Here is a 22,913-nt window from a genome sequence, read left to right on the forward strand (position 1 = left end):
ACCTAGTAAATTCAAAATAAGGAAACAGCTTTCATTACATATATATATTCACACTCAATATGGCTACTCAATACCTATTGATTAACTGGTGGTTTGACAGGGATGTTAGATATTATAACATTGAAGGTGTCACCCTATAGAATTTCAGTTTCAAAGGCCCGGCTTACCTGCAGACATGCAATACAAGCTAAGCCATGGTGGCTACAGGGGGTTTATCGAGGGTGGAATGAAAGTGGATGAAAAGCGTTAGCCATGTAAGTAAACATTTTGTACCTCGTCTGTATTTTAAATGCTTATGTATACAATACCCGTTTTGTTGCAAATATGTGATTCCATATTCATTGAAACCAGCAATGTACGCAGCGAGCTGTGAAAATGTAGGTAAAGCTTCCACGCTAGGATGTCGTGTTACGGGATGGGAAATATCGAGTTCTTCAATAGAAAAGCTTTCAGTGTTATATCGGCTCGCGGACGAGGTGGACGTGTTTACCGGAATTGTGCGAACACGGAAACTACGTAACGGTAGAAAGTTTCGTGAATATTTGAAGTTGCTTTTAATTTTTCACTTTAATTTGATACCGATGTTTCCGCTGCTGTGAAACGACTTTGCGTGTGTTTATAAAATAAGGTAAAAGAAATTCCAATTTTTAAAAATTTTATATATTTTCATATTAAGCAGATACTTACCACATCCTTCCAATTGCTACGATTCTTGCTTGCTTCTTCCATTATTTATGTATATACCTATAATAATTATACATCTTTTATGATTTTTATAACTGTAACTCTAAATCTGAAGGACTTTCCATACAAACTTTCAGACCCTATTTCACGTCCTTATCTTTTCGTTTTAGCTCTGATTTATTAGAATACCAAATTTTATCTTGATTGGACCAGCCGTTTAATGAGAAGGTTACAGATAGACTTACTTTTACATTTATAATATTAGCAAGTATAGATACAAATAATTTTATAAAATGTAACTACAACAAAAACTGTAAAATTTATATTTTATAAAATAATAATATTTGTATTTCAATGGAATTCAACTTGTATGTATATAATAAACACGCGTTAAATATATCACTAACTGCTTAGAAGCTTAAACAAAAGTGCTACATTTTCACACTTATAGTCAATAGTCAATATTAATTTATTTCAATTAGGCTTAGTTTTCAGGCATTTTTGAAACTTCAGGTATTAGTATTTGTCAACTCAATGTTAGTTATGGTCAACAACGAACGTTATTTAAACAAATAATACCTAAATATCGTCTACAATGTCAGTTTGTGTGTGCAGGAAGTGTTAAAACTATATATTCATAAATACATTTTTTTTTTATCTTGGATAGGCTTGCGCTTGACTACAATCATGCCTGATGGTGAGCAATGATGAGGTCTAAGATGAAACGCGCTTGCCTAGAAGATGCCTTCACTCTTGCCTTGAAGGTGCACAAATTGTAGGTGTCAGGAAACACAGACGCCGGAAGGGCATTCCACATCTTAGCCGTTCTGATTTTATAATGGAATTGAAGACAAAATTGTGCATGTGTGCTCTCAGTATTGTAGCCTATTATTCGGATCACTTTTTGCGGTAATTTTGTAGGGATGTAAACGATCTATAGTATAAAATTATCAATATCAGGCGCATTATAATGTTGCTGTCCTTCCGTATTTTTAAACGAATTAGTTTTTCGTATTCCTTGGTTTATTTTCTCCAATTTTCCCATCTACCTAATTGAAAAAGGAAATGTGGGTGCGATAATCCGTCACGACCGGTGAGAGATCAAGCGTAGGACCCGATGGCTTTACGTGCGCTCGGCTGATGTATAACGAGATAAAAAGTATCATACGTGTTAATCTATGGTATAAACTATGTGTGTTAGATTAACTTTATTAATGACCTCTTTGGCGCAGTTTGTAAGGTTTTTGTTTCAATAAAATAAATAATTGGGCTCAGGTAGTGGCCTGAAGTATTCATTAGGCATTACGAGTATACAAACAAACTGTACAAAATGGTAGGCAGTGTATTTTTCAGATCCAAGTCACTGAGCTCAGGTCTGGTCTGGTGGTAAGCATTAGCCGTGGATAGCTTACACTTTACCTAAAATCATCATTATATTTTAAGTAGCGTCCGGTCCGGTACTAACTGTACTAGCCGACTAGGTAGTCCGGTCGGCTAGTACTAACTGTACTAGCCGACCGGACAAACGTTGTTTTGCATTATAAACATTTGGGGGTAGACCACCCATACTTAGGGATATGAAACATGCATACACTGCCAAAATCATTACCCTTCATTTTGGTTGCGCCGTAGTCGGATAAAAATAGCTAACAACCTCAATCACAACACACAAAAAAAATCATAAATATCGATCAAACCATTTCAGGGGAGTACGGAATTTGTGAAAAACTACCCGTTATAATTACGCTAATATTATTAACGCGACAATTTTTGTGCAAGTATATACATACAGTGTTTGTTACTTCTTTAACCTGCCACTTCTAAACTGATTTGACTGAAATTAGGAACTGAAATTCTGAAAAAATATCTACAGTTACCTTAAGATTTGATTTGAATTAGTGCATAACCAAAAATTGTTAATTCACCCGGACGAAGTCACGAAGATTGGCTGGTATTCAAAGAATCTGAGTACTACATTTCATCCTAACTACCAGAATGTTTGTAAAGACCAGATAAATCTTTCGTAATATCACATTTTGACGCTAACTACCAATTACTATTATTTATTAGTATGATACCGTATCAGTAAGAAAATTATCAGTAGGTATAAGTTGGAGTTTTGCAAATAAGTAAAATTCAAATACAAGTGAGAAAGTACAAGTATACATAGTAAGATTTGAGAATACCTTAAAGCCTTTGTAATGTAAGGTTGTACGAGTAGCTTGCACTAATCGAAAACTTCATTAGTTAGATTCAGTAGATTAAAGCTTTTAATTGAAATTCTTGTCGATTTGGTGAGCAAGTCATGCTTAAAGACCTTGGCCTCTCTAGGAGTGCTGCGTTCTATATTAGAACGAGTATCCAAAGCTGCTTTAATAGGATCTTACCAAATTTGGCTAGGCAGGGAGAACAACACGAGGAGAGAACGGGGAATGTTGATCGATCGTCAAGGAATTTCTTAACCCTACATCCTGTAGTCACAAGTTCAGGACTCGCACTTGTACGGTGAATCCATGGAATGTTAAGATATTCGTCTCTAGAAAAATTTTAAGATTTTAAAATGCAAGGATAAATAAAAGCGTACACGGATAGTCGTAATTATTTAAATTACTTCGTATGTTTTTATTTTTTACTTAAATAAATATTAGACAGTTCGGCTCCTATAAGTGGACTCGTCAACACCTTGAAGTTATGGGAAATACTGCCGAGCAACCTGTATATACACTGATATCGTTTTGCTACTTTGACTATAGTCAGCAAAATTATATCAATAACTAGCTAACGCCGCGCGGTTTCACTCGCGTGATTCCCATTCCTGTTGGAATACGGGGATAATATATAGCCTATAGCCTTCCTCGATAAATGGGCTATCTAACACTGAAAGATTTTTTCAAATCAGACCAGTCGTTCCTGAGATTAGCGCGTTCAATCAAACGAACAAACTCTTCAGCTTTATAATATTAGTATAGATTGTTAAAGCCATTACCAGACGTAGGTTTTAGAAATTACATTAATTAATAATTCGGACAGCACCATTTGTTGGGAATGATACTGTGTTTATCGATACATTTTAAATCTTCATACAGATAATATATAGTTATTATTCAATTATGGACCCTATTATTAAATGGATAAAACTCGTGTTCAAACGTTTGCATCTGAATTAATCCTTTGTTTTGAATTTGTTCGACATATAAATTTATGTGATTGGTACGCGATTTTCCCAATGATATGGACGTACACAATGAAAGGTTTTATGAATAAAATATTAGTATAAATAGAACGAAAGCCTGTGACAGTCAGACATACTTCATTGTATGTAAGCTGAAAGTTTTTTAGCCTATGCTCCTACCATAGGTAAGTACGGTAGCCAATTATGGAATTTGGACCATTTGGCTTTAGAAGGTAGCAGGTTTCAGTGGGCCACATATACGCTAATTGTCCAAATATAAAGCGTATTTTTTTATATTTTCTACGATATCATGAGGAATCATGTCTTCGTTCGCCCATTAGCTTCGTAGCAAAACCATTATGCTTAAAAAATCGTAAATGGTGTTTTACGAAAGCTTGCCAAAGTGATTGGGGATACGATTAAAAGAATTTGATGCTTAGGAAAATCCTTAATTAAATATGCGTTTTACTTTAACGGTTGAAAAACCTACAATCTTCCAGAGCCTGCCAATATCAATGATTCGCTACCATATTTACCTACTTCATCAAATGAGGCATGTGTGGCTATTGCATGCGCTCAATCCAAAAGCTTTTGTGTTCAAAATGTCTATACCATTTAATTATTTAGAGAGTTTCAGTTTACTGTCGGTCTATTTAATTTGTTATTGATATCATACATCATGTTTACAACGTAAAATAATTAGATTTACGGAAGAATATTGTGTTGAAACATTATATATGTATGCTTTTTATGATTATTTTGAAACTAATTAATATTAATAAAGACACACTGGATTATTTAGAAGAAAAAACCAACCGTGTTTAAATTGTATTGTCAAACTTTCCTTAGAAATGGTCTAATATTTCAAAATATAAATTAAGTGCAACCGGACGCCCGCGACTTCGACCGCGTGGAATTCAGTTTTTTACAAATCCCACGGGAATTATGGATTTTTTCGGAATGAAAAGTAGCCTGTGTGTTAATACAGAGTAAAATCCATTTCCATTGCAAATTTCAGCCAAATCACTTCAGTAGCCGAAGTAGGAACAAACATACGTTTAGGAGGCAAAATAACGTTTGCTAGGCTATAGCTAGTAAATTATAGGTACCTAATACTTTTTCGACCGCTATCATAGTGAAAAAAACTGTAATTTAGTATATAATCGAAATTATTTGTACAAAATGGCAATGAAAGTCATATTATATAAGACAGAACTACGAAGCACGCAATAAATAATTGAATCAACTATCTTTATTACTAAATTGCGTTTATTTTTTTCCTAACCGTTGCATTTTCTATGTAAACACTTAGCAATAATGTCTTCGCCAAACTTTGAGAGCGCTTACATCTGGTGTATTGTCTGCCGTCTGTAGCGACATAAAGCGGAGAAAAGCCGAGAGTTTAGGTTTTATTCGTTCACATTTTAAGCCGGGTCCAGACGTGTGTAACGTGTAAAGTAATCCACCGTGTAATGTAATGCGAATTTTACGTGTGGACAGAACTACGAGCATTACATGTAACACTCGCGCTGGCGTTCGGGCTGCGCGAACACAGAGGCGCTCGCAGTGCTCGCAACTACTCCATTGAGAAAATTTCCCTAGAGTGACATGCGTATAATGTATTTATTAGTATATTTTGATATGTATTTTATTCATTATTGTAAGTATTTGTGTAATATTGTTTATGTATTATTAACTAATACTATGGTTATTTTTATTTTACGCCACCTGCTGATGTTCTTAAGTTTTCCTAAACCGAAGGTTGCCTGGAAGAAATCGCTACTTAGCGATAAGGCCGCCTTTTGTATGCTGATCTCTTCCTAATTTGTTTTTATTTCACTTGTATTTGTCTTTGTTGTGCAAATAAAGTATATCTATCTATCTATTCGTAAAATACGTAGCAAACAAGACACTATTACGCTTGTAGCCCGTATCATGTTGCATACTGGTTCGGGTTAAGTAATAGAATGGTGCATCCTAAGTAACGTACTTCGACTCTCGACTCGATTTCGTTTGTCGCAATCATATTAAGAAGACGTACGAGTAAGGTGTTATGCTACTTATGGAGCATGGCGTTGCTTCTATACGTTACAGTATGCTGTACCATTACTCAGTATACGGGATCTTTCTTACGTATGCTGCATCCGTAGTAAGTGGTAAATTAAAAGCCACTGACGCACGTAGTTCATTTACGTAGCTTATTTTTCTCAGTGTGGAAACCGCTCTTGAAATAGATTCGCGTTTACAATTCGCTTTGAGTTCCTGTGCCGTCTACACTGTTGACACTAAATTACACGTAATCTTACATTACGCGTTACACACATTTGGACCCGGCTTAACACGAACACACTTGTTGCAAACAACTGATTTTTTTTTCTTTTTTTTATTCTTTACAAGTTAGCCCTTGACTACAATCTCACCTGATGGTAAGTGATGATGCAGTCTAAGATGGAAGCGGGCTAACTTGTTAGGAGGAGGATGAAAATCCACACTCCTTTCGGTTTCAACACGGCATCGTACCGGAACGCTAAATCGCTTGGCGGTACGTCTTTGTCGGTAGGGTGGTAACTAGCCACGGCCGAAGCCTCCCACCAGTTAGACCTGGACAAATTAAGAAAATCTCAATCTGCCCAGCCGGGGATCGAACCCAGGACCTCCGTCTTGTAAATCCACCGCACATACCACTGCGCCACGGAGGCCGTCAATTTATTGTGTGAGTGCGAATAATTTAATTGTGCAATTTTTTAAGCTTTTCATTACATGAATCTTATCTCTAAAGTAACACTTCTTGCCGCCTCCACTTGAGCCGTGAGCGGCTCATCTTAAATACGGCCAAACAGATTGGCTGAAAATTGGTGGGAAGGTAGCTTAAAACCAGGAGACGGACACAGGGTACTTAGGGTAGGGTTAGGGTAAGAGTAGGTTTGGGGTAGGGTATGAATGGTAGGGGTGAGTAGTCAAAGCGAAGCTTGACCGCTAGTCATTAATAACCCATGTTCGACTCACTGTTGAGCACGAATCTCCTCTCAGAATGAGCTTTAGAGAGAGAGCGTTTAGGCTAATAATAGTTCACCACCCTGGCCCAAGGCGTATTGGCAGACTTCACACACGTAGAGAATTGAGAAAATATATACACCTATTGAATACTTGTTTAAATTCAATATCAAAACGTTCGTTAAAATATTCCGTTATTTGCAACAAATATTGAAAGTGCTGATTGTGTCTGCGACAGGAAGTTGATTGAAGCGGAAATGTAAATGTGAACTAGACACTGCATTTGCTATTACCTTGATTTAGCTGAGAAGGGAAAAGTCTATATGATTTATTTCAAAAAAGAATTATCAATAGTCTGACTGGCTGTGATTCTTATAGGCCTACCGCATTTTAGGTAGGCTGAAAAGTATTCTAAATATGACTGATATTTTCCTTTCCTCTTCAGCTAACGCTTGTGTAGGGGTAGTTACGACAATTTTGGCTGGTGGGAGGCTTCGGCCGTGGCTAAATACCACCCTACCGAAAGGGGAGTGTGTTTTCATCCTCCTTCTAACAAGCCTGATTTCATCTTAGATTTCATCATCACTTACCATCAGGTGAGATTGTATAGCTTGGCAACTTCGTTCGTAACACTCCCGATGTTCCGCCCGGAGCGGGGAGCGTGTAGCGATGAATGAAAACACACGGCTGATGCACGTCACTTCCCCGCACGCAGTATTTCACACCCGCGCAGTCTTTTCCCCTGTCGCCCGCATATCATGGGAGTGTAATCAACGAACTTGTCAGACAGTAAAGGGCTAACTTATAAAGAATAATAAATAAAAAAAAAATAATAATTTGACATACAATGCAGTACGTAGTTGAGATACCAGTTAAGCTTTAACTAGATATCGAATGAAAAAAGGCGCTGAATGGAAAACCATGCGATAGTAACAGCAAAAAGCCTTAGGTATAAAAACGTGTACAGAATTTTCTAAAAGCAAACGTGATTTTAGCACAGTATCACGCCGGCCGGCAAACGGAAGCTATAAACGAAGAATAGACTGATATAAAAGAAAAACGATTACGATTTTTTTGCAAAGCAATGCTTGTCCGGCGTTTGAAAAATGAAAAGAAAGCAAATTTAAATTTTATAGCATATCTACCTACTATAAGCTACCGACCTACCTAAAAGCACGATTTTTTTATATTTGTTATTAATATACCTTACCTTATCAGCTGATAGACGTCCACTGATGGACATAGGCCTCTTGCATGGACCTCCAAGTCTCGGTCTCGAGCCTCGAGCCGCCAGAATCCAGAGCCTCCCTGCAACCCGCTTGATATCCGCAGTTGTAAGGTATGCAGGTTTTCACACGATGTTTTTTCTTCACCGTTTAAGACACGTGATTTTCAATTGCTTAAAATGCACACAACTGAAAAGTTGGAGGACTGGATTCGAATCCACGCTCTCCGGAATCGGAGGCATATTTCATATCCACTGGGCTATCACGGCTCTACTATATAACTAATAGCGTAATGAAAACATTTACGATTTTAATTGGTACAGACTAAAGTATCAGCAAAATAATTAGTTTTTTTGTGATGTTATGTAATTGTATTTGATTACAACTCAATTTAATTTGGGGCTTCAAATTAATGAGGGATTATTAAAGCATTTTCTTCAACGGAACGGCAACATCTGGAAAACATTTTATGTTTTAATATTAAAGTTAAGCTCCGCATTAGAAGCTCCAATAAATAACTGGTGTAAAATTATTACTTATGATACAAACATATAATGATTTAATGTCATCTATACTAATATTATAAAGCTGAAGAGTTTGTTTATTTGGTTAAACGCGCTAATCTCAGGAACTACTAGTCCGATTTCAAAAATTCTGTCATTGTTAGATAGCCCATTGATCGAGGAAGGTTATAGGTATTTACTTAGTCGAGGGTACTACAACATTGATGAGTTCCTTAATGATAAAGATGCTTGGAGCCCGTTGGATCAGCTTCCACCTTCACACAGGAAGTAAAACTATAAGAAATGTAAACAGTAATTGTTATCAATTGTAAATTATAATACTGTACGACTTTTTCAAAAGAGCAACTGTTGAGTTTCTTGCCGGTATCTTCTCAGCCTGCCTTCCGAACCGGTGGTAGAATCTTTACAAATAGTCAACTGACGTGTCAAAAGTGCTTGTAAACTGAGCCTACTTGAAATAAATGATTTTTGATTTGATTTGATTTGGCTATATTTATCCCCGTATTTTTACGGAAACGGGAACCACGTGGGTGAAACCGCACGGCGTCAGCTTGTCTTTCTTATGTCACTAGCCGCACCCCGCGGTTTCACCCTCGTAGTTCCCATATCCTTGAGAATACGAAATAAAATATAGCCTATGATACTTATAAATAACGTGGCGTACTTGTGGTAAAAGTGGCTCCCCTACTATTACAGTTTTTATAAAATGACGTCATCATCATCATCATCATCATATCAGCCGATGGACGTCCACTGCAGGACATAGGCCTTTTGTAGGGACTTCCAAACATCACGATACTGAGCCGCCTGCATCCAGCGAATCCCTGCGACTCGCTTGATGTCGTCAGTCCACCTGGTGGGGGGTCGGCCAACACTGCGCTTACTAATGCGGGGTCGCCATTCCAGCACCTTGGGACCCCAACGTCCATCGGCTCTTCGAACTATGTGCCCCGCCCATTGCCACTTCAGCTTCGCAACTCGTTGAGCTATGTCGGTGACTTTGGTTCTTATAAAATGACGTATTTCACTTAATTTCGTAATTCTCACTCAATAAATTCAACAAGGATATCCATTTCAATCCAATAACAAATTTGTAGTATAGGTAAATGAGAAGCAACATCTGCTACCTATCTACATAGATTAGTTAGGAAACTAATTGCTATCCGTACCTTCTATGTTCGCTTAATACTGTCTATAACTTAACAAGGACTGATCACTACAATCAAATTATATAAGCCTGACTGAACTGTCTTTTGACTGACTGAGATTTGGTCTGTTGGTAGGCATCCGTCGTATGTTCACCACAATCAAATTATACAAGCCTGACTGAACTGTCTTTTGACTGACTGAGATTTGGTCTGTTGGTAGGCATCCGTCGTATATTCACTACAATCAAATTATAGAAGCCTGACTGAACTGTCTTTTGACTGACTGAGATTTGGTCAGTTGGTAGGCATCACCCTTGGCTACGCATCACCCTTTTGGCAAAGTCATACGGCCAGGCGATTAAGCGTTTCGCAGGGTAGTAATGACCCTGCGGTACTGATGATCAAATAATGAGTGATTTCGCTTCGCTTCTACATCGCTTTTCATCGTAATTTATTTTTTGTGATGATCTTACATAGTTACATCAATGAAATGACCTTGACTAAGCCATTTCAGGGATTTTTGGTTTTTACATACTTAATTATTTCAACGTATATCATGCTTTTACTGATCGAAAAATCGCTTGGCCTATTGCAAATCCAAAAAGCCGATGAAAGACAATGTAGTGACCAATGATAGTTATAGACTATAGATAGGTTACGTCCCTACAAAATCACTGCAAATAGTGATCGGAATTTAACTACACCACTGAGCGCATGCATGCACAATTTTGTCTATAATTCCATTATATATTTATGTATAATTATGTAGTTTTTACACTTCCTGAACACACAAGTCAACATTGTAGACGATATTTAGGTATTGTTTAAATAACGTTCGTTGTTTATTTGACTAAATGAAATTAAGTCAATTTTTCACATTTATCCGCCTGAGTTATGATGCGCAAGTGCTCCATGTTTAATATAAAATATCATTAATAGTGACTCATTTTTTAAAAAGTACACCTAGAGACATATTAACCCTGCAGGAATGATTTCGTAATCCTTCCTACCAAAATACCTGCAATCTTAATCTGTGACGTCACTTAACATTGGCGAGATCGCAGTAAAGCGTTACCTTGTCTAATGTTTATGAATAATAAATAAATATATTCTCTTCTTGTTCCAGTTCGCATTCAAAGACTTGAAATGGATTGCAGCTCGGTGCAGAATACATTCTTGTTTATTTTGCTCGCTTTATTAGTAGGTATGTGTGAGATAGGGAATTATTTGACTTTGAAAACATTGAAGTAATTTAAAGTAAAAGCTAATATTATTTTACTATTTTCAGGTCAAGGTGATGGTAGATGGAAGAAATCTAATCGAGAAATGCTTCAGCATGATGTGAAACTATTTAAGAAAATGACTGGTATGTATTTTTATAACTTTAAGTAAGTAAGTAAGTCTTAAGTCTTCCACTTCACTTACCACCATAAAATCATGACATAACTTGACGTTTCAAAAGTGCTTGTAAACTAAGCATGATTGAAATAAATGAATTTTGAATTTTAATTTCAATTTTCACATATAAAATTAATGTGTATCATTTATAGTGTATTTTACTACTAGCGAGAGACATACCAACGAAATTTCTCTTTAACCTTAGCGTCTTTAACCCAACTTAAACTATAGCAAATTTCGCATTAGAATGGGTATAAAAAGCTGCTTTAGAAATGAAAATTTGGCTAGACAAGGGAGCAACATGAGTATTGACCTTCGTCGTCAAGGGGTTCTTGAAACCGGTAGCCCTAAAACACCCATCTCACAAGTCCTCCATGGAGGGATTTCCTCAAAGTTTTTCTCTATTCCACGCGATGGACCCGTCGACCGAATAGTGAATCCATGGAATGCCAAGATAATATTATTGTCTCTCTCAATTATAAGTACGGCAATCTTAGTTTATCTTATAGAATCAAAACTCTTTTTTACGGCATTTGGGATAAAATGAACTATAAAACGAAGCTGTTAAAATACAAATCTAAACACTAATGTTTTTTACAATGGTTTGGAAAATATACTAAAGATTATAAAACAAAATTAAAAACCCAATATTTTTGCACTATTATTCCACACTAGCCCATTGAAAATGACGCTACATCAACACGTTAATACGTTGTACATATCTCTTGGCAGCTGACTGACTTTACTACACCTCTGTGGGCCGCGGACATTGATTGCTTTACGCTTTTGCGTAGTTTAGGCCTAGTATGTGTTATGTGAAATTTAAGAAATTAAATATTACGTGTCTCAAACGGCGAAGGAAAAACATCGTGAGGAAACCTGCATAACTGAGAATTTTCTTAATTTTCCATGTGTGTGAAGTCTAACAATCTGCGTTTGCCCAGCGTAGTGGACTAAGGCCTAACCCTTCTCTTGAAATTCTCAGAGAAAGTTACTTAGTTGCTCAGCAATGAGCCGAATGTGGGTTGTTAATGGTTGATGATGAAGCCTAGTATTAACAATATTTATAACTAAAGTTTGATTCATGATAGACAATGACTAGGTAGTCGAAAGGACTCAGTATACATCTAGAACATTTCGTTAAATTTGTTGGGTACACACTTTCAAAACATTGCCAATAAGTTCTCATATAGGAATTAATGCATTCAATCTGTTTAACCGAATGTAAAGGCGAATGCTTTATATTTCTAATTATGTAGAAAGAAGTAAGTAAAAAAACCGTATAGTGCCTCTGGAAGATATTATTATATTTACACTAAATATTTTGTTACAGAAAGAATAAAAGAAGAACTTGGGGCATCTTACGAAGACTTCTCTGATGAACATTTTGCGGATTATTTTATCGAAGAGATAGATTATTTGCAAAGCAAAATTGAGAGAAACTTGAAAAGGAAAACAACAGAAACACGTAAAGAATTTGACTATCCAAATGTTGATTACTCAAATAATGTAAATTATCCACCGCACCACTTCACTGAAGACGCTTTGCAAAATATACAAGCTTCAGCGAAAAATGTAACACTTGAAAATAGAAATTTCGAATGGCCTAGCTTTGAAGACATTTTGACTGAAATGGGTAAGAAATACGATTGGAAAAATGATAGATGGATCAAAGTTAAAGCTAAAATAAAGGATAAAAATTACACTAAGCCCACGAACTCTAAAAATAATATAGTACACATAAAACACAATTTTAGATATAAAATTGTGAAATTAAATAGGGCAAAGAGTAAAAGAAATATCGTGGTCGCAGTTACAGCTGTTAGATAGATTATTATGAACGTTCGTAAATTGCTTAAGCTTATTGTCGGTTCTGTATTTTATAAACTATAAGGGACCAATCAGACAAAAACTGATGATTTATTTTAATGAAATAATTAATAACTGTACGGGCTATATATAAGTATGTGTTTGGCTTAAACCAGTATAATGTTAGTAATTAGTTACACAATAATAAAAAATACAAACCGTTTGTGACAAAAAGTTAGGAAGTCTTTTGTTGTTGATATTAATTATACAATACTTAGTGTTTCTTGGATAATCGAACCATTGTTAAAATCAATAAAGATAAGCTCAAGCAAATTTGTTTTTTTTTTCATTTACAATTCCCTAATTTTATACATAATTATGAGATATATATATATGAAGCCTTGATAGCCCAGTGGATATGACCTCTGCCTCCGATTCCGGAGGGCATGGGTTCGAATCCGGTCCGGGGCATGCACCTCCAACTTTTCAGTTGTGTGCATTTTAAGAAATTAAATATCACGTGTCTTAAAAAACGGTGAAGGAAAACGTCGTGAGGAAACCGGCATACCAGAGAATTTTCTTAATTCCTTGTGCGTGTGACGTCTGCCAATCCGCATTGGGCCAGCGTGGTGGACTATTGGCCTGACCCCTCTCATTCTGAAAGCTGAATATGGGTTGAAAATGATGATGATGATGAGATATATTTATCTATAGTAATATTATAAATAGGTAAAGTTTGTGAGGTTTTAGGGGGTAAAATCTGGATCTACTAAACTGATTTTGAAAATTCTTTTACTAATAGAAAGCCACATTATTTGTGAATGTCACAGGCTATATTTTATCCCCTTACTCGCACGGGAACGGGAACTACATGGGTGAAACCACGGAGCGTCTGCTAGTATAATATATTTGCATAAATCAACTAAATATTCATATGAGCCGATAACAGTAAATAAGCAGTATGCAAAAATAAACATTGATTTTTGTCAATCACTTTATTAATGCTCCTGAATTTAGTGATTACTGAACCACTTTCGTACGGGTTTTTCAGGTGGATAGAACTGAGTAGAGCAATAGAGATTTAAGATATAATAAAAATATAGATAGTTAAAAACACTATACTTACATATATACAACCTTAAAATTAAGAATCAGTCTACTAATTTAAAAAAAAAAATTATACTTCAAAACTTACTGACATCTTTTCAAGTTTGAGGCTTTGCTATTATAAAAAAAAATAATAATAATTGAAATAGGGATATATCTAACAATACATATCGTTCTACGTGATGGAGCCTGGTTTTACTTATGTTTACTTTAATAAAAGGAAAAATTTTGGTAGACAACCCATGTTTTCTGAAGTTCCTGTTACATTGATAGACTCCATTCATCCTGATAAGAGTGAACAAAATTTATATTGTTTACGTAACCCTGTGAATCATGAAACTCAAACTAGTAATAATTGTTCAAATCATTATGTAAATACTAAAATTACAACATATTGCGACCAAGGAGTTGAACATGTCGAAGGCGGATGGCCAAAGGATGTTAGTTTGAATGACGAAGAAGCAACATTCCGATATCGCAGACGCACTGAACGTGAAGAAATGTATTGTAATGCAATTATGAATACATATTCCCAGTTTGAACATTATATTCAACAAAATAATGCTATCAATATGTATAACATGTATTTTAAAGAAATAGATTCACAACATCCAGTGGAAAAATATTCAATTCGAACAGGAAAAGTATCAACCGATAAAGACAAACGCCCAGTTGCTTCAATTTGTTGGACTTGTGAAGATGATTCTAAGCTTGTGGCTGCATATTGTAATAAAAAATACCCAATAACTGGCGACGTTAATAAAAACTTTGAATGTTTTGTTTGGGATATTGAGTATCCAAAAGAGCCATATGAATATTTCAAACCTCCGTCTGCATGCTGGCAAATAGTTTGCTCACCATCATTTCCAAAAGTAATTTTTGGTGGTCTTCAAGATGGTAGAGTAAGTATTTTTGATATTCGTGAACAGAATGAACCAGTAGTATTAAGTCCTATGCATTTGGCTCACCGGGACCCTGTAAGTACGCTACAGTTTATGCATTCTCGTCTAAATACAGAATTTTTTAGTGGCTCTAGTGATGGAAAATGTATGTGGTGGGATATTCGAAATATGTCCCAACCGACCGACGAACTTATTATGTCTGTGCGATATCCTTCGATTGATAAAGCTAGTCTAGCTGATTCAGAAGGAGTAAGTGCATTACAGTTTGACAGAAGTTTTCCAACAAAATTTCTCTGTGGAACTGATACAGGTTTGGTAATAAATGTCAATCGAAAAGGTAAATCTCATGCAGAAATAATGAGTGCCGTATTAAATGCTCACATTGGACCTGTTCGAGCAGTACATCGTAGTCCTTGTTCGGCTAAAATATTCATAACTTGTGGTGACTGGACGACTAATGTTTGGAGTGACGATGTGCGTACTGCACCTATTATATGTGGAAAGGCACAACGTAATCAGATTTCTGATGTAATATGGGCTCCACATAGAGTTTCAGGATACATGTCAGTAAGTATTGATGGCAGATTTAGATACTGGGATCTTCTACGAAAACATCATGAACCTGTTTTGGCTGTGAAAATCTCTAAATACCCTCTATCGAAAGTAATAATGAATGAAAACAATCACCTCATCGCTGTCGGCGACATGAATGGAACTTTAAAACTCATAAGACTATCTGAAAACCTGGTTTGGTCTGAAGAAAAAGATAAGTCGTTGATGATGCAGTGTTTCGAACGCGAAACTCGACGTGAACATATTCTTGAGACAAGGGTTAAAGAAATACGACTAAAACAGAAAGCAGAAGAAGAAGCTGAATTTGAATTAGTAGACGAGGATATTATAATACGCAACGCAGAAATTGATTATTTAAGAACTATAACAGAAGAAAAACAAAAATGCGATACTTTCACCGACAGGTCTGGAGACAGAAGTCACAAAATGCCTGCACGATAGTTTTGATTTGTTAAGTGTCCATTATTAGTACATAATAATTTATGGAGTACAATTAAATTTTTTTTACACACATATTTCGTAATATGTATATCTTGCTGTTTAAAGCTTTTGTTTATTTTTTCTCATAAAATATACGTGTATCTACCTATTTTCTATCATAGCTGATCTAAAGTAACATCTTCTTATACGAGTATCTAAGCGAGTAAAAAGTCTGTTTGTCGCCTATAGCTTTCTTGCGATTGGTTGGTTGCGTAACTGTCAAAGCTTAACTGGGTCCGCTAGTACTGTATGTATATGTTAAGTATGTATATTCAAAATTAAAGTTTACTTAAAATAAGTATGTAGTTTAATTTGCCCTTACCGATGTACATAATTATACTTTCATATTTATATGATATGTGATGAATTAAGTCGTGTCTGTCTTTATACTTCTCACGACTAACCACTATTAAAATAAAATAAAATAAAATCTGTTAATTTTAGGCCTTGTTGATCCATAGTTGTCAGCACCTATAAAGAAAAAACAATATATTTTTTTTAATTATTATTATTAATTAAATAAGAAATACAAAAAAACTATTGGTTAACACCAACTTTGATGAATTTAAGTATAGAGATAAAATGGAAAAAAAGGCTTTCGTTTTTTTAAACTGTACGTTTGGAACCCTAAAAACAAAATGGCACATGTCTTATCCAGGCATCGATGTATAACATAATTAACATTCCCCTAATTAACTAAACAAAACAAAACTTTGACGACCGCTAGTTAATAGCTAATTATTATGTAGGGTATATTATTATAGGTATTCTAGCGGTCGGTAGCTGAGGTTGGGCCTTCTCAGAAGGACGGTCGCTTCTAATTGGATATGTCTTGTTTTAGAAAACAATACGCAACCACTTTTTAGTCCAATCTTCATATTTATAACAATATGGGCCGGTATTACATTCTGGAAAAGACTGAGCTATCAGTCTTTTCCAGTAAGCACTAGTAAGCGCAGTGTTGGCCGACTCCCCATCAGGTGGACTGACGACATCAAGCGAGTCGCAGGGATTCGCTGGATGCAGATGGCTCAGTATCGTGATGTTTGGAAGTCCCTACAAAAGGCCTATGTCCTGCAGTGGACGTCTATCGGCTGATATGATGATGATGATGATATAGTGGTGGTAGCTTAAAATATTTGAAAGAAATATTCAAAGTTAGCCAAAAACCGCATAAAAATTACTTAAATTTTCACGGTTCAACAAATAAGCAGACAATATTTTCAAAACAAATATTTTCGAGTTTTTGGAGGTTTTTACGGTTTCGAACGTACGTACCTAGTAGAAAAACGGAAGACAGTGGGCAGGCCACATAGATCAAAGAGCCAATGTACGTTGGGGTTCCAAGGTGCTGGAATGGCGACCACGCACCGGAAAGCACATGTTGGTCGATCCTCCACTAGGTGGACCGAAGACATCAAACGGGTTGCAGGGAGCCGCTGGATGCTGGCAGCTCGAGACCGTTTTGTTTGGAAGTCCATGCAAGAGGCCTATGTCCAGCAGTGGGCGTCCATCGGCTGACAATGATGATATAGCTATACTGCATTATTTTATAAAGAGACTTACCGTAGTGGTGTTAAGTTATTAAATCAAGTCAAACTTGTTTGCTGAAAAGTTGGGAATTTTAGTACAATTTAACAAGTAATAAAGTTTATACATGAAACTTGTCGAAGTCTACCTAATTAGGCCACTTCGCTTTAGCCATTTACTGAGACTTACAACTTTTCCTTTAACTGGTGAAGGAAAATGAGAATATTATTCACCATTTTGCAAAATATAACTACCTTCTTACCAATTTTTTTGTTACTGTCCTACAGCTTGGAAGAGGCTATATAGAAAGTTGATAAACGAAGTTAGAACCTGTATATTATTTCGACTATGTAAGTCTCGAATTCTTCACTATTTCTGTCTAACACGGTACTTTAGACAAAGACAGAGGTAAACGAATTCGAAACTCAAACTGTCGAGTTAGAAAAACATTGGTACTGCTGGTAGTAATGCAAACGTTGCTAACTTTTGCGTCAAAGGAGCTGTCTAGTAAGAAGTACAGAAATATAGGAGAGAGGATATGTAGCTTAGACCCACCACACTGCTTTAAAACATAAAAGGTTCATCATTATCACCCTATTTTAACGGTAGGTAGTTATAATGCAGAGGCTGGTCTTCCTAGTAAGTTAAGAGAGGCTTTTAAACGACATGCTAATTTGCGGGCAGTCATAAATGTTTGACTAGTTTTATCGATTACTATCTAATGATATTAATAGGGCTTAATTTGTTCTCCGAGGCACGGAGGAATAAACTGTGCTAAGAATTTGCACAATCAATTTCTAGGAAGAAAAAATAGTCTGAGCCCAATCAAGGACCCGAACCAAAGACCTCGTGTTTCAAAGTCACTGAACTAATGAGACAGTTATAATATTTAAATAAACTAAATAAAATCTTTTAAGTAAGTATAAATTAAACAGCATACGTGTCAAATCGTATGAATTTCATTGAATGTGAAATATTTACAGAGAGCACAGAATGGCAATTCAAATGCGTCGCCATTTTGAATCAACACTGGCTTGCCAAATGTATTCTATTGCTTTTGCTACGGATCCGGACAGTCGCGTATGGACGTTATCTGCGGTGCACAATAGGCGTACATTTTCCACTGCTTTTAACTTTATGTACCTACCTTATGTGATAAAATGTTTTACAAGATTTTTATTGGTTACTTAGTACGTAAAGGTAATATAATATACATCTTCCATAATTACTTAAAATAAATCTGTATAGAGGTCAATTCTGTACATGAAATATATTTCCAAAATAACTATCAAATGGTGATTAGTGATCGATACTGACGCCAAAAATGCAATCAGTAAAATTTTTGTCTGTCTATATGTTCGTTATAGACTACTCGACGGATTTTAACGAAACTTGGTACAATTATTTTTCATAGTCGTGGGCAGGTTATAGTATATTTTCATCATTATCATCAACATCCGACAGCGGCTGTTAATTTAACATTATCACCAACTCGCATTGGATCAACGTGGTGGGTCTAAGGTCCATATCTCTTCTCCTGGAGGAGCGAGCCGTAAAATAGGTTTGAATAGAAATAATTAAAAATAAAATAACGAAACCTTCTATAAGCAGAACCAGATACCAGATTCTAAATCAAGACTAAAATGGACGTCTGACGTCATCAATGTCCAAACTTTGTCTACTCTCATCGCTATTTTGTAGTTCCAGATCGATGGAACCACTGCGGTTTTAATTCCGTACCGAAACCGTGATAGCTGAATATTCTATTAATTCCTATTCAAGTTATGCACATCTGATCTAATTTTATCATTATCAGCAGATGGGAGTCAACTGCTAGACATAGGCTTCTTAGGTCTCGAGCATTTAGGGGTGTAAGGAGGAGGCTAGTACATCGATGTACTATTAAAAAGTGGTTGCACAATCAGCGACCAAAAATCGTCCCCACTCAATGAGTTTCAAACACAACTTCTTGGCACTCAATTCAAGTATTAGCATTTGCAAATTCAACCTTAAACTCAATCCTTAAGGTTGAATTTGCTATAAATTTGGGATTTTATTAAATATTGGACTATATTTAGAGGCCTTTAAGTATAATTTTCTTTACCAATAATTCTAAAACTGTCAAAGCAAAATTGGCCAGTTTTTAAGTGAAATTTTCTACATGATTGTGCGTCCGTTTATTATAAGAGGTCAATGGGCTAGTACCAACCTCCCCAACAGCTAACCTCACCTGCTCGTGGTGCACCCTGCAGACTGACTGACGAACCTTTATTCAACTTTAATATTACGTAAGTCAAAAGTAACGATTTTGATTGCCCAGAAACTTCTACTTAAGTAAACTTCTTCAACCGTTTTATTAAGCCAAACTATTCCATTATCATCAAGACGTTATAGGTTTATATGAGAAAATTTTGATTGAATTCCATTAGACTACCGCATAAGAGGCAAACATTCAGATAATGGACTTGCAATGCAAACGCATCGCCCCACATCACCCTCTCAATATTGACTCTTTGAATGCGGGTTCGTTTAGTCACTCCAACAGTTGGTATAGAAATGACGTAACGTGAAGGATAATAATATTTATCTAAGTTTAAAAGGAGATTGTCGTTTTCAGACATTAGATATACAGGGTGTCCCATAATTAATGGATAATACGCAATTTGGAAGATATACCTACCACTTATTTATCTAAAACTAATTTGAATAGTTTTCCAAAAATTCCTAGGATGACCAAGTTTTAGATAATTAGGTGGTCTATCTAACATTTGCGTTCATTTGTTATCAGCCCATATTCGGCTCACTGCTGAGCTCGAGTCTCCTCTCAGAATGAAAGGGGTTAGGCCAATAGTCCACCACGCTGGCCCAATGTGGTTTGACAGACTTCACACACTCAGAGAATTAAGAAAATTGTCTGGTATATAGGTTTCGTCACGATGTTTTCCTTCACCGTTTGAGACACGTGATATTTAATTTCTTTTACAATTTGCCTATTATCCGTTAATTACGGGACACCCTGTATACAGTAATTCTTAGTATATTTTAAGATGTATATATAAAATGTTCAGCGGACACCAGCGGACAAAAAATATAATTAATTATTAATCACAGTATTGACCACGAATTATCCTGTGAAAAACTCCCAGATAATAAAGAAATGTTCAATACATGAAAGTCTCTGTTATTGTTTATTGTAAACTAGCGGACGCCCGTGACTGTTTCCGTGGACTACGTTTTATTTCTTTTAAGTGTAAGAAGCTACTAATAAACGTTAATTAAATTATCAACCAATGTTAATGTACCTTATTCGGATTCGCGCTTTCAATAGTCGTTGATGAAAATTGTAATAAAATTCCCCGATTAAAATGTTTTTTTAAATGTAACATCGTTATGACCTACCTTTGACATTACAACGTTGAAAAATCTATCCTATTCATTGAGTTATTGGCTTTCTTCTCAAAATATTCCTTAAACAAACACAATGCATACAAACAAATACACAAACTCTATCACTTTATTATTATTATATTAGTGTAGAAAATAGAGTAAGTAAGAGTAGTCGGCAAAATTGCAGTAGTGGTGAGTCCACTCCACTCATATTTTGAAAAAAAAATCGTGAACATCTTTCTTTTAGAGAGAGAAGTCTTATTTCGCGTCATCGTGCTTCAACAGTCTGAAAGTGGTGGAAAGTAGTTTACAAAGTCTCAGTTCCGCCAAACACCTGGCGTATTCTGACCTGCGAAAGTGCCTCTCCAGTTTCCGAGACGGAGTTTAGCAATTTGAGCGCCCTTTGTTTTATTTTTTGTATAAAAAAGTAATGCTTATCTCGCGTCCTTAGTAAAACTGTCGCATTTTTGTCATTATTTATCTTCTTGCACTGTTCTTTCAGTACTAGAACATTATACTCTTTTAGAATTAGATATAAGAAGTATTTTATTCAGTTAAATTCAGGCCCACTTTATAAGAAGTGAAAGAAAGCATAATACCTACAATCTACATAAATATTAGAGGTTTGGAAAAATGTCTTTTAAAATTTGCAATTAAATACTTTGGTAATTATGTCGAAGATTGTAGAGGTATTCAGCTGTCTTAATATAATGCACATACAATATGAACAATAACAACAAATTACACAAAATAATCGGTTTTTAGCCTGTTTAAAATTAAGATTAGAGTCGTAAAAAAACAAAAACTAATTTTGTATAATAATAAGTCATAATTAGAGTTATTTACAAGAAGAAATATAAGTATGTTGATTTATTTAATGAAAGTTTATCACTTAATATATTATAATTTATCACCTAGAAATATTTACTTAATAAAATGAATACATTGGCATTTTCTCCTGGTAACCATATTAGTTATAAGCAATTTCAACCACTATATTTGGCCATTAAGCATAAAATACGCACGAGTTATCTCACTGATACAGGCCACTAATTGTGTCTTAGTCAAGTGTAACTTCCAAATTTAAAGCCAACCTAGCCACAATTAATTGTTAGTAGGGTGGTTTCATGTATCAATTTACAAGTAGATAAAATTAGTTGTCTATTTGTAGACAATGGAACATGATTTGTCGTCAGTGTTTTGTTCTGTGTTTTTTATTCATCATATCAGCCGATGGACGTCCACATAGGTCTTTTGTAGGGAATTCCAATCACGATCCTGAGCCGCCTGCGTCCAGTGTAATTTTCAGTATGGCAAGGAAAATATAAAAAGTTACGCGTCATGCTTGGACGGTTGAGAGTCTGTTATACTTGGGCCTTTGAAACCTGCTTCTTCCAAAGCATGGGCTGAAAAACCTCCAGCGTTTACAAAATAAGAAATGTCTGCTATCTCATTTCTAAAAATAAATCGTCAAAATACAAATTGAAAGCGAAATAACATGACTTATCAACTTAAAAGTTTTCTAATTTATTCATGGTCGAGGTGATGGAATGTCGCCTAAAGTCCGTAGCATAAATTTTGCTGATTTGCCGCCTCTGAAAATATTTTTAGCCTTGGCAGCATATCCAATTTTATGTCATCAAAACTTTTTAACATGTATAGGTAGGTCACTTATATTTTTCAATTTATGTTTGCCTTGACATATTTTCAGGCCACGAGTTTATTGATATGTTTCACATATTTTTTTTTATATAGGTACATTCTTTTATACCATAAGTAAGTAGGTAGATTCGTCGTCGTCGTCATCAACCCATATTCGGCTCACTGCTGAGCTCGAGTCTCCTCTCAGAATGAGAGGGATAAGGCCAATAGTCCACCACGCTGGCCCAATGCGGATTGGCAGACTTCACACACGCAGAGAATTAAGATAATTCTCTGGTATGCAGGTTTCCTCACGATGTTTTCCTTCACCGATTGAG

At 35.7% G+C, this 22,913-nt stretch overlaps 2 protein-coding genes across 2 annotated transcripts; both read left to right on the forward strand.

The window, feature by feature from the left end:
- The first annotated feature begins 472 nt into the window (after positions 1–472).
- On the forward strand, positions 473–13,280 carry LOC112053930 (uncharacterized). Its single transcript, XM_024093549.2, has 4 exons — positions 473–628; positions 10,875–10,952; positions 11,037–11,114; positions 12,480–13,280. The coding sequence occupies exons 2-4, from the start codon at positions 10,895–10,897 to the stop codon at positions 12,974–12,976; spliced, it is 633 nt and encodes a 210-aa protein (XP_023949317.2). The 5' UTR covers positions 473–628; positions 10,875–10,894; the 3' UTR covers positions 12,977–13,280.
- Positions 13,281–14,244: 964 nt separating this feature from the next.
- On the forward strand, positions 14,245–15,978 carry LOC112053929 (dynein intermediate chain 3, ciliary-like). Its single transcript, XM_024093548.2, has one exon. It carries the CDS (start codon positions 14,245–14,247, stop codon positions 15,976–15,978), a length of 1,734 nt encoding a protein of 577 aa, XP_023949316.2.
- Positions 15,979–22,913: the final 6,935 nt, after the last annotated feature.

The sequence above is a fragment of the Bicyclus anynana genome, chromosome 11, assembly GCF_947172395.1.
Source record: "Bicyclus anynana chromosome 11, ilBicAnyn1.1, whole genome shotgun sequence".
Lineage (NCBI taxonomy): Eukaryota > Metazoa > Arthropoda > Insecta > Lepidoptera > Nymphalidae > Bicyclus > Bicyclus anynana.

Bases quoted from the DNA above. Each gene is read 5' to 3' on its own strand.
- LOC112053930 (XM_024093549.2), top strand. From the start codon at position 10,895: ATGGATTGCAGCTCGGTGCAGAATACATTCTTGTTTATTTTGCTCGCT. The intron at 10,953-11,036 runs GTATGTGTGAGA...TACTATTTTCAG, and splicing joins TTTGCTCGCTTTATTAGTAG to GTCAAGGTGATGGTAGATGG. The intron at 11,115-12,479 runs GTATGTATTTTT...ATTTTGTTACAG, and splicing joins ACTATTTAAGAAAATGACTG to AAAGAATAAAAGAAGAACTT.
- LOC112053929 (XM_024093548.2), top strand. From the start codon at position 14,245: ATGGAGCCTGGTTTTACTTATGTTTACTTTAATAAAAGGAAAAATTTT.